Raw genomic sequence first — 12,829 nt, 5'->3', positions numbered from 1 at the left:
ATTTCAAACATGCTTAAGACATTTGTACAAGGCCAATGGTGGGGGTAGGTGGTAGAAGGAAAAAGCTGTGAATTATTTCCTCGGATTTCACTGTGAAGTTATTGTTCAACAGAAAACACACTATGTTAGGAAGGGTAAAAAAAGGAAATTAAACATCATCCAAACTTCAGACTTTTCTGCTATTCTTATTCTGCTATTCTTAGTCCATTAATAAACTTAAGAAATAGTATGAGTGAGAAGGTCAAAGGAAACTGCTAAGTAAATCTATGCATATTTAACAATATCAATAAAATCTTAAGGCAAAATCTATTTTTTTTTTTTTTTTTTTTTTTTTTTTACAATTAGAGCAAAAAGATTTTAAAGGAGAAAATGAGACTTTTAGCTGTAGCACCTGAAGCAGTGTATTCCCCTTTTTCAAAACTGTAGACACTAGGCCAGGCACAGTGGCCCACACCTGCCCGGCACTTTGGGAGGCCAAGGTGGGCAGATTACCGGAGGTCAGGAGTTCAAGACCAGCCTGACCAACATGGTGAAACCCCATCGCTCCTAAAAATACAAAAAATTAGCTGGGTGTGGTGGGGGATGCCTATAATCCCAGCTACTCAGGAGGCTGAGGCAGGACAATCGCTTGAACCCAGGAGGTAGAGGTTGTAGTGAGCAGAGATCGCGCCACTGTACCCCAGCCTGGGTGTGACAGAGTGAGACTCCATCTCAAAAAAAAAAAAAAAAAAAACTGTAGACACTAACATTTTACAAATTTGAAAAAAAAATCTCATGAAATATTTGACTAATGCTAATACATATGCCCTTCTTTTAATAATTGATAATTTTCCCCCAAATTGTTTGAAAACTGAATTTATGAATCAAGATCAACTTAACTCTTCTTGACAAATGAAGTTGAATCTGAGAATACGCATTAATATTTATTAAACACCTACTATGTACTATTATGTACTTTCACATTATCTTATTTCAGTATATCATTCTATAAAGAAAGTAATCACACCTAAATCATCTCTGGAGAAAACCGAGACTAATACATGATCAAGACACAACTATAGGAAAAATTTTTTTATCATGTACTTAATATATACAGTATTAGAAAATTCTACTTATTAGTCAGTAACGGTATTTACTAAATAGTAATATATTCTCATTGCAAAAATAATTATTTCAAGTCACATTAAGAGACCTATGATCTTGTTATGTGATAGAGAACAATGCTGAAATAATCACACAGCATAATTCCAGTGCATGAAGTCTAAATTCGGGAGGATACTTTATAGTATGAGGCAATATTGCAAGTAAAAAACTAAGGTTAGAAACTAGGTTATTCTGTCGGCCGAGCACGGTGACTCATGCCTGTAAGTCCCAGCACTTTGCGAGGCCAAGGCATGTGGATCTCTTGAGCCCAGGAGTTCAAGACCAGCCTGGGCAACATGGCGAAAACCCATCTCTACAAAAAAATACAATACACAGGCAGCGTACCTATAGTCCCAGCTACTCAGGAGGCTAAATGGAAAAAGGATCACCTCAGCCTCCCAAAGGAGCTGGGGGAGGCTAAGGCTGCAGTGAGTCATGATCACACCACTCTACTCCAACCTGGATGACAGAGTGAGATCCTATCTCAAAAAAAAAAGGAAAAAGAAAAGAAAAAAAGAAACTAGGTTATTCTGTCACGTACAATACTTTGAAGGATATAAGAAGGAACTATCTGTTCCAGATAAAACAAGCAATATTTCAAATGAATAACAAGCACTAAAGTAAGCAAGAAGTGTTCTAGCTGATTAGATTCAAATCTTTCCTAAGTACAAGTAAAATTAAGGAATTTAGAAAATCAGCTGATAATTATTCTAAAGCTGCAATTTGTCAGATCTCTTCAATAGAGGAATCAAGACTTGCACATATAAGGATAAAAGAAGAATTTTAATAAATGAAAAAGAAAGTTTTAAAACAATAGCTTTCTACGGAAATGAATATAAACAACTGAAAAATTAGCTCAATACACAAGCTTCAATATCTAGAAGCCACTGTAATAAAATGAGTTTCTACCAGTGTGAACTATTCTCACCCAAAAAAATGGAAATATCAAAAAAATCTCCTAAGATCTATGCAGCCTAGTGTTTCAACTACCATATCAACTCAATGAATTTTAAATTTTAAGAATTGACAGCCACGCATGGTGGCTCATGCCTGTAATCCATCACTTTGGGAGGCTGAGGCAGCTGATCTCTTGGGCCCAGGAACTCGAGACTAGCCTATGACACATGGCAAAACCTCGTTTTTAAAAAAAAAAAAAAAAAATTAGCTGGGCATGGAGGCAAGCACCTATAGTTCCATCTACTCCAGAGGCTGAGGTGGAAGGATCATTTGAGCCTGGAAGGCGGAGGTTGCACTGAGCCAAGATGGTGCCACTGCACTCCAGCCTGAGATGCAGAGTGAGACCCTGTCTTCTCAGCAAACTATCGCAAGGACAAAAAACCAAACATCGCATGTTCTCACTCATAGGTGGGAATTGAACAATGAGAACACTTGGATACAGGAAGGGGGACATCACACACCGGGGCCTGTTGTGGGGTGGTGGGGGCAGGGAGGGATAGCATTAGGAGATATACCTAATGTAAATGACGAGTTAATGGGTGCAGCACAGCAACATGGCACATGTATACATATGTAACAAACCTGCACATTGTGCACATGTACCCTAGAACTTAAAGTATAATAATTTAAAAAAAAAAAAAAAAGAAATACCTCAAACTGTAAAATCTGTATTGTTAAATCTCAGGATGGGAGATTATCTAGAGTAGAAGGGAAGGATTTGTAAGGGAAGTAAGGAAGGATGATACACATCTGTGTGCATTACAGAAATTAATAACCGACTTATTAAATATGAATAAATCTGAATTAACTCTTTTTATTTAAGAACTCTCTACCTGGTCCTTTTTTTCCCCCCAATAGTGACATCAAAATGATACTTAACTGTCATTTAAAATACATATATGCATATATGTAAATAAAATAAGGGTGTAAAGGTAGAATGGAGGAAAAAGGTTATGTTCACAATGTGACCCTACATTGACTACAGAGAGAGACAGACAAGAGGGAAGAGAAAGGATGGGAAAACAGCCAAAAGAATTCTGCCCAGACCTCCTTGGATAAAGATAATCCAAAACCTCAAAGGGAAAATGTCAGGTGAAGAAAGGGCAACACCACCAAAACATACTTAGAATTGAATTTACTCAATGTAGAGACCTGAAAATAAATTCCTATTTTTAAAAACAGATGTACTAGATATTGAATAATTACTTTGCAACTATTAAGTCTGTACCCTTTACTATGCCTAACAAAGTACAGGAATAGTCTTTTTAGAACAAAGCTGAATATACTTTGAGTATACAATGGCATAAAAGTACTCAGCTCATATTTCTCCAAAGTATACATCTAATTCATCTACAGGCTTACTTCTGAACAGGCACTCTTCATGATTAGTTAACTCAATACAGCGGTATTGAACTACAAATGACTTATTCAGAGGAAAATGATTATGAGCAATCTCTAAATTCTATGCTATTTGAACTCCTATTTTATGCTCATTTTTCAATTTCTATCAAATACCATATAAATTTCCATTCTCTTTAGAGACAAAGAATGCATCTCAGTAATGTAATTTTAATATCCACACACCTGAATGAATTCTAAAACAAAATACCAAAGGGAAAGTTTCTACACTATTACTGATCTATACGCAATTACACAATTACTTCATAGCATGCTTTTTTAGCTTAAAAATTTTTAATGTACAAATAATTAAGCCACAAAGCACAATGCAAGTTCAATAATCACTGGAAATAATATGCCTTTTAAGAGAGGCAGAATCTGATATCTAATATTCTTCCATAAAGTATACTACATAATAAAAGTTATCATAATTAAAATGCATAAATTCATTTCTACATTCGTCTAAACAAAATGTAGCATAATTAAACCCACAGTTTAGGATTTCTTGTGGAGCACAAGAAAAAGTGGGTACTTACAGGGAATAGTTTCCTGCTCATTTCTTTATTTAAGTGTTAAAAATCTTAATATGAAAAAAAAAATCTCTTCTCATTCCCTTCAATCATACCAATCTTGATGATCTAATGGGAAAATAAACTGTGACTTCCTTTTAATTGATTTTAGGTTTGTCTGGTTAAGTCCTTTGTTTATTGAAACTGTTACCACCTTCTCACTTACCAGTTGGCACAAATACGATTTACTCTGGGATCTGCTAGCTTCAGTTAGAAGATGCCATACTGTGTGTCTTCCTCAAACCCAGAACCTAGCTCCATGGAGGTTAACTAACCTCATATTGTAACCCTCACACCAGCACCCTCAAGCTGTATGTCATAACCTATGAATAAGTATCATGGAAGTAAGGGCCAGACCCAGTTTCCCTTAAAGAATTGAATATATAACGTAGTAGGAAGCTCCTATACCTTTCCTGATCTGGTTTTCAGTCTGCTAAGCAGCTGTCTCTCAAATCTAGAGGGAGACAATCAGGTTATCAGCATTCTCACATATTTCAAAAAAAAAGAAACTGAATTCCCTTCTTTAAAAAATGTCTATGGCCCCTATGTATTCATATCAAAATAACCACAAGGAAAATAAAAACTTCACTTGAAAAGGATTTTATTGTTTGTTCTCTAACAAAAATTTATACTGTTTTCAAAACATCCTTCAAAAACATTACCTGTGAGCACTCAGCCACAGGCCCTTCTCCCACCACCACTATAAAATAATCTCTGCAGTGTTAAATGGCAGTGGGCTAGTATCTCACCTCTGCTTCACCAAGTTATTCCACGTGTAATTGCACGTTTTTACCCTTCCTAACAAATTTCTGCCACAATGTACTCTAAGAAACACAAAACCTAAGAATGTTAAATGCCTAAGATTTCTGCATCAGAAGACTGTGCAGAGTAAATTCTGGATATACTTTTTAATTTTCTTCTCAGCAGGGGGAGCTAGCACTCTCATCTTGAAGGTCTAAGTATACATTACGGAAATCTAAATTTTAATTCCAACTATCAAATTTCAGTATGTGTTATATTATCCTATTGAAAATCTCCACAGAGGAAAAAAATTTTCAAGTTTGCCAAACAAGAAAACTTACCTTTGTCTTGAAATTCCTGAAGATAGCTACAAAATAAAGAACATTATATTTTTAAATGAGGTTGAAAAATCAAAACAAGGTCTAATCAGTAACAATAATTAAAATCCAAAATCTGTATTAAAAATACACACCTTGATATACATTAGAAAAAACTAATTCCTGTCCTGAAATGACAATTCCAAAATGCTTAAAAATTTTAAATAAAATAATTTTTAAAGATCTAAGTACAGTAGTAAAATGAGGATATATCTTTAATACCTATGACATGTAAATATATTACATTTATTCATATAAGGTAGCAACAATTAAAAGAATTCTCTTTCTTCAGTGTCAGGTATTTTCTGTATATTAAAATCCTCAATCCACCTTTGTCTTATCATTTAAACCAAATATACCCTCAGATAATCAAAATAAACAGTTGAATTCTGCTAGAATGCTCAGAAAAATACACAATCAAGAAGGGTATTATGACAAGCATATCTGTGTTTAACAACTATATAGTGGAAATCTATTTTTTGCCCTTCAAAAATACTTAACATCAATTAAATTAGAACATGAAAAATTTAACTCCATAATAACCGATTTCTTATTAAAACGTTAGTTACAAAACTGCTTCTATGTAAGAAATCAGTAAACAAAAGGTAAGTGACTTACATAGACTTTACATCTTTTATCTTCTTAATAAGGGATTCTCTCTTTTCCTTTGCTTTCTTGGATAAATTTTCTCCTTTCAGTATGTCTGCTACAAATGTTTCAACATCTAAACCACGCAATATAAGAAACAGGATAGAAATTGTAAGAAATAAAGGTTTTGTGAAAATAAATAGGACAATGATTGTTTCTACACATAAGTGTTAATAGCTGTACAATTTGTTATAGTTATCATTCCAAAGCATAACAGTTGAAGTGTGTTTCAAATACTAAGTTGAACAAATCTGATCACCACTTAGCTAATAAAATTTGTATGTTCTACTTATGCTTACCACAGCAAATACTATTTGGATGTCTGGCATCATTAAACAAGGAAGAAGCACACAAGTTTTAATAAACTATGGTGCCCCGTAAAACAAATTCTTTATATGGAAGCAAGCACCAAGCTTTTATGCATGTGTTAATATCATTTTCTAGTATTTTGTAAGTTCCTGTGTGAAAATGTCATTCATATTATTATGCCTAATGGCAACTAATGTCTCTGGCAAGGGTTTGTTTTCCCTAGTACAATCAATTTTCAGGTATATCCAACATGTAATGCTTTAAAGGAAAAAGTAAATCCACTTTTCTAGCCAAGATTCCCAAATCAAGCCCTCCTCCTTCCTACCTACCCACTCATTCTGACTACCCTCAAATAAAAAAGATAACCAGCTGTGTAGTTTTGTGAGCTATTGCTTTTTGCCTTGGTATTACCACCTGAAATATTTCTTAAGGAAGAAGTACAAACATAAGTTCTTCCACTATGTAAAAATACAGTCACCAAGAAACAAGATTTCTGTGGCTTCATGTAACATTCCCTCATAGCCTCTTTTTTTAACTTTAGTAAACTTCTAAATTATGGTGCTGTCTAGTTCTCTCTAGTGTAAAATTCCAACAAGTCCTTACAGGTTCAATTTTTATACTAGTTCCATTCTTATTATTCATGGAATACTGTGCAATTTTAATTTTATTTTCAGAATTTCACAGCTCATTTTGAAATATCTAATATAGAGGATAAAATTAAAAGATGTTTAAGTAGGCATGGCTATAAATAATTGATTATTTCATATGGAAGGGATATATGTTTTACTTTTTCCTTAACTACTTTGTATAGCATCAAAACAATATTACGTATAAATAGTTCAAAGTAGTATAATAAACAATCTCTCAACTGTACTTAACAATTAACCATTTAAAACCTAGTATATGTGATAGAATGTTTGTAATTCTTGATTACAAAAGTATCTTGATCCAATGAGGAAAGCTGATTAAACTTTTACACATTCATAATAAATGTGTAAAGGTAATTTCTCACTAAGTCAATATGACAAGTAAAAGAATTAAGAATACTGTAATAATTTTAAAAAACAGCTTATGGTTTGAAGTCTATTAACAACTAATGTGTTAAAAATAAGTATCAAAATGAAATGAAAGCAAATGTCACAGCTTCTCTTTCCTTGAGTTATATTAACAACTAATGTGTTAAAAAAAGTATGAAAATGAAATGAAAGCAAATGTCACAGCTTCTCTTTCCTTGAGTTATATTAACAACTAATGTATTAAAAAATAAGTATCAAAATCAAACGAAAGCAAATGTCACAGCTTCTCTTTCTTTGAGTTATATTTTGATGAGGGGGACACAGAGACATAATCTAGTACCAGTGCAAATTAGACACAGACTTCTAAAGTGAATTCAAAATAACAAAACTTATGAAGAAGCATGTTGCTCTAAAAGCTTTAAATTTTGTGCCCAGAAGAGCAAGCAACCTTTGGACATTTCGATATTAGCTGAAATGGAAAAGATCACTGGCTCCCCTGAGATCATTACAGTAACTTTTGCAAGAAAGTGGAATAAGGGAAGAAGCAACATCCCTACTGCTGATTCTTCTTCCAACCAGACTCAATAGGAAGAATCACTGGCCCAATGACTGGGGAATAGTCTGCTTAATGTTATTTTCACTCAATGTTTGCCTTTGATTCCCTCTTCCATGAGTATTTAATTGCCTATTTTATATTTTCATTATACAATCCAAATTTAAACAAACAATCTATTTTCTATCTCTGGAAGTAATAACAATGAATTGCCCCCAAGAGTTTTTTTCTTTAAAAGGTCATTTCAGTTTTATAAAAACTCAGAAAAAAAAAAAAGGCTGCAATAAATACTCTACATAGTGCTCTCTAACGCCCCCAAACATGTTTTTAAAATACTGATCCATGTTACTATTTTATGACAAAGTATTTTTTTGAAAGAGTGTGGGACTGTAGGAAGAATCGGTATTTTTCAAGGATGGCAGAAATTCAGAGATTGGGTATGGTCTTTTTTTTTTTTTTTTTTTAGAGTAGCCTTTTTTAATACACTTATTCCTAAGCTTTTCCCAGAAAAGGTTTAAAGCAACTAAAATTATTTAATAAACAGTGATTTTTCGTGATTATTTCTCAAAGGTGATGTGGAGAGAATAGAAATTGCTTTGTTAAAAAACTAAAAAAATAAAAAAAACTTTAAACTGGAAGCGGTTCCCGAAATAATTTTAGTTTGTTGACTGTCCACAGACTTGGTTGGTTTTTAAGCTTTTGAAATCTAGGTTATTTCTTAAAATCTACACTTTACCCGTTTCTTTTAGAATCGAATGAAACCAGCCTCTTCCAGGCACAGGAGACTCCTAGACGTGCCGGTGGCCTTCGGCCGGTGCCTGAGCAACACACCGATCCTGATCTCGCAACGCAAAGACAGACCAAGCGCCGCAAAGAAGTTGTAGGGCTGTGAGATGCTCCAGCTCTGCCCTCGGAGAAACGCACTTCAGTGTTAAACCCCAGGGTTCCTCTCAGGCGGAGCAGTGAGCATGGAGAGCCGGGTCTGGGGCAGAGCCCTCGCCAGACAAATGGGGCTGGATCTGTGGCTTTGTAGCTCACAGCCAGGGTAATATTTCAAAAGCAAGCAATAAAAGTCTTGGGCGAATCAAGTGTTCCTCTGGCTGGTTGGAGAAGAGATTTGAAGCTTTTTATTGTGCTCTAAATAGCCCTGCAAATGGTAAACTAGCAAGCACAGTAAACTAGCAAGAGCGTTAGCCCTCTTCTACCTTCCTTTGAGGGTCGTGTTCCTCGGTTAATATGTAGATTTCACCATTCCGGACGGCCCGTAATTCAGGGAAACGCAGTAATTTGATTACAAGAAAAGGTCAGCCTCCCTCGCTCGACTCTTGGCCCGGTTTTTAGAATTCTGCCTCGGAGGCAGAGGCTCAACTCACACTCTCACGCATACTGGCCACGGGAGAGAAGCGTGGGAGGCCCACTCTGCGCCCGCAGGAAAGGGTTTAACTATCAGGTCTAACTACCCCCACCCACCCCCATCTCCTGCCTCCGGGCCGGCAGCCAAATAGACTGCAGAGTCTGCACTGCTTGCATTTAACCCCAGAATTACCCCTATCTCCATTAGCCTCCACTCCAGCCCAAGTCAACAGCAGGAAAAAGTTATCCTGGTGAAAGTAGACGTGATGGGATTTTAGTTCCTATTACACCTTAACACTGTCAAGAGTAAACCTTATCTCACGGTACAGCTGTAAGGATCTGGGGGAGAAGCCCTCTGAAAAGATCAGATTTACAACTGCTCTGTCGATAAATGTTAAGGTCTGAAAACAAAATTAAAAGTTGACGTATACTGGCTCAGCAATCTTGAGCAGTTTAAGTTAGAAATCTCTCAATTGCCATGGAGACCCCAAGAGGCAAACACATCAAATCACTGAATAGTACTCCAATTTTCCTTTTTTCCCCCTTTTAACATATAGACCTCCTAAAAAACAGCCACCCCACCTTTCCCTAGAGTCGCAAGTGGTTGGGACAAATATCTAACACACACACTAACTGCTTTCTACCAACTACTACACAGATCACATAGTGAAAAGGTGGAACTACACCAGGTCAGAACAGTTTAAATTTTTTTGCAAATGATAAAATAACTCTCAGTTTCTGGATGTAGTATCTAGCACAGATTCCCACTCTTGAAAAGCAGTTTGGCCACTTGTCCTCACCACCCCCGACTATCAAACAGCCTAGAATAGGGCTTGCATGTTAAAAGGTTAAAAACAAGTCACAAAGGTAACACCTCCTCTTCCTGCCTAGTCCTCCAACCACCCAATACCTCCTGGCACATGCATATACACACATTCAGCCTCCGTGATGGCCTGAATTGTATGGGGGAGGGGGAGGGAGCAAGAATTGGACTGAATCTACCACCATATGCTCAGCCGCAAATCAATAAAATAAAGGTAAAACCAATCACACAGCACCTCCATGGCCTTTCTAACTTAATTCCACATCTCTCTCTACATTGTGAATTGGGCCAGATTTCTCACATTCATTGAGATATGCTGTCACCAAACAATATGATAGGGATCCTAGCCTAGAATGTAAGCTGCCGTCAGGAAAAAAAAAAAAAGACATGCTCTTCTCTGTTAAAGCAGGGTATGGCTCTGACCAAACAGCTACTGATAAACATAAAAATCAATTAAACTGGGCACATGCAAATCAACAGAGCCAAATGCCCAAAGTTGGAAAATGGCTAATCGAAAAGTTATTGATTGTTCTAACTGATGTCCTTCCTTGATTACTTAGCACTTTTACAGGTTAGAGATGAACCGGACTTTTCAAACATGGAAAAGGTGACATGAACTGGCACAAGAGCTCTCATGGTACAATGGGTAAAACATACCAGAGTCTTACAATCCAATCATTGGACAAAATTTCCAAAATTGACTTTGGGAAGCTAAATGATATATTTTGATAAAAAGCTGGGCTGTTTAAAGGTAGGGCTGAACATCTTTCAACCCTAAAAGATGACTCTTGATAAATAGCACCTTATAATAATCAAAACCTTTTTACTACATATTTTCAAAGAAGCCACAGTGAATAACACATTAGTCTGAGATTTACACTATATTCACTTTTAGGCAGCATCTATTGTAATGTGTTCAGAATGTGACTGAAAAAGAAATGAAAACTCAGTGGAATGAAAAAGACAGACTTAGCTTTAATTGGAAAAGACAAACTAAGTGAATAATGAGTATATAAAATCTAGCCTATGCCACTTTTATCACCCATATATGACACTTAATCTGAAATTTATGAGAGACAACTAAACTGTGTTTCAAATCACCAGCAGCTTTTCCTACTCTGTTGTGTCTACCTTCTTTCTAGTAATACTTTAATGCTGGTAACAGGAGCAATAAGCCCATTTGCAAATTTTTCATATAATGCTAATTTTTTAATATGTTTAGATTCTTCTTTTTGAAGAAAACCAATGATAATTTGGATTGGGTAGCTATAAAAACTGTACGTAGTATCAAGAGCCTTATATAGTAATGAGATGAAAATACTTTCATTGGACAGCCATGACAAAAGATCTCCTCCCAAGAAAAAGCAGGACATTATATACTTAAAATAGGCAAATAATTTTCCTAACACCACATCTTAATTCATCAGTATTATTTAACCCATAAAAAAAACTCTGTAAACCTCTAGTCCCTTAATTTACATATATTCCTATTTCTAGAAAAGAGTATCCTGGAGGTACAATAGATTTCATTTTGAGATTAAATGTTCTCATATCAACTTTATGCTCTTTAGTGATTGCTGCCCAAATGGGGCAGGCTTGTTCTTGCTCCATAGGAAAATCCAGGTGCTAAGGAGGTAGGTGACTACTGGTGACTCAGTAGGTGGCACTCTTCCCTTGACATACTCAGCCAATGTCCCAGAAGGAAGTTATGGGACACTAGATACACCATACATAATTCTCACAGGAAAAATAAAACCGAAATGTTGACCAAATTATAAATGGAACTTTGGAAAGGTGGAAATTAAACTGTAATATACTCAGCATTGAAAAAATTCTGCCTCTATTTCAAATAAATTGCACTCTTCACCTAGTGCCCCTACAGGAATCCTTTTAGGGACTGATTATATACCCCAAATAATATTGTGTGAAAAAAATATTCACATATTATAATCAATGTGTGAAGATAATCAATGGCCCCTAAACATACTGGTTATCTTCACACATAATGTGTGGGAAAAAATTTTTTAATTTTCTAAAAATTCCCAGTAGGGAAAATGTGGTATTTCTAATCAAGAGTGCCATGTGAACAAAACCTAAAGATCACTTTGCAGAAACTATATAACCACTTTATTTATTGTTTGTTTGGCTTGGTTTGATTTTTCAGAGCACTAACAAACACTATTTTCTTCTTTTAACAATGGTTTCATTTGGTAATTTAGTAAACAGAAAATAACATCTTCTTAGAGCTTTCCTTTTAAAATTTGTTGTCCTAAAACAAATGAATGAGGATGAATGAGAAGATCTGATTGCAAGCCACTAACAAACCATTATTTAAAGGGTGATTAAACAAATGAAGGAGGCTGAAGGGAAGTGGTTCTAGTTCCTCTTACTTTCTTGCCTGCCTAGAGAAAAAAAAAATCACATAAATCAAGATTATTCTTGCTGCTAGTCCTAGTCAAAATATTTGGATGTGAGAGAAGATTAAATGGACTAGATTTGGGACTTTGATTTCAATTATCCAGGCTAAACCTGTTCTTCCATTGTTGTAGAAAAGAAAAAAATCAAAGGTTGCCTGTAATGCATATGGCAGCTCAAAATTTGCTTTCAACAACGAAATTCTGTAAGTCCTTTTCTGTTCATATAACCAAAAGAATAATCAACATTTTATAAAAAGCATAGGTCTTCAAGACTGACTCCACAGAAAATATAACTAAAAGTCAAACCAGACAGCCACTTTTTCAATGGTATCTTTACACAACACATGTGAGTTAACAATAACAACTTTTTTTTTTTTTTTTTTTTTTTTTTTTTACATTTCTATGGAATGGTCTTTATAGGGGAAAGAAGAAGGGAGAGGGAACAAATGTTGAAAGTATAGCGTAGAACTGCCATAATCAGACAGAAAAATAAAGCGAAAGAAAAATAATAAATAAGAATACACT

At 35.3% G+C, this 12,829-nt stretch overlaps 1 protein-coding gene and 1 long non-coding RNA gene across 5 annotated transcripts in view; one reads left to right on the top strand and one right to left on the bottom strand.

Moving 5' to 3' along the window:
* The window catches only part of LOC129490125 (uncharacterized), a 54,093-nt gene extending 45,323 nt beyond the window's left edge, over positions 1 to 8,770 (top strand). Inside the window, exon 3 of the long non-coding RNA XR_008660174.2 lies at positions 8,461 to 8,770. This is a non-coding gene — a long non-coding RNA (uncharacterized lncRNA). The remainder of the gene's footprint in view (positions 1 to 8,460) is intronic.
* SKAP2 (src kinase associated phosphoprotein 2) overlaps positions 1 to 12,829 on the bottom strand; it is a 217,801-nt gene that overhangs the window by 201,949 nt on the left and 3,023 nt on the right. For all 4 annotated transcript variants that reach the window (XM_055293597.2, XM_063608988.1, XM_063608989.1 and 1 more), the window contains exons 2-3: positions 5,804 to 5,909; positions 5,150 to 5,175 (exon numbers count right to left, since the gene is read on the bottom strand). In XM_055293597.2, coding sequence (XP_055149572.1) covers positions 5,150 to 5,175; positions 5,804 to 5,909 — 132 coding nt within the window. The remainder of the gene's footprint in view (positions 1 to 5,149; positions 5,176 to 5,803; positions 5,910 to 12,829) is intronic.

This window comes from Symphalangus syndactylus, chromosome 9 (genome assembly GCF_028878055.3).
Source record: "Symphalangus syndactylus isolate Jambi chromosome 9, NHGRI_mSymSyn1-v2.1_pri, whole genome shotgun sequence".
Classification (NCBI taxonomy): domain Eukaryota; kingdom Metazoa; phylum Chordata; class Mammalia; order Primates; family Hylobatidae; genus Symphalangus; species Symphalangus syndactylus.
Note: the sequence above shows the minus strand (reverse complement) of the source record. Positions and strands in the feature narration are given on the sequence as shown.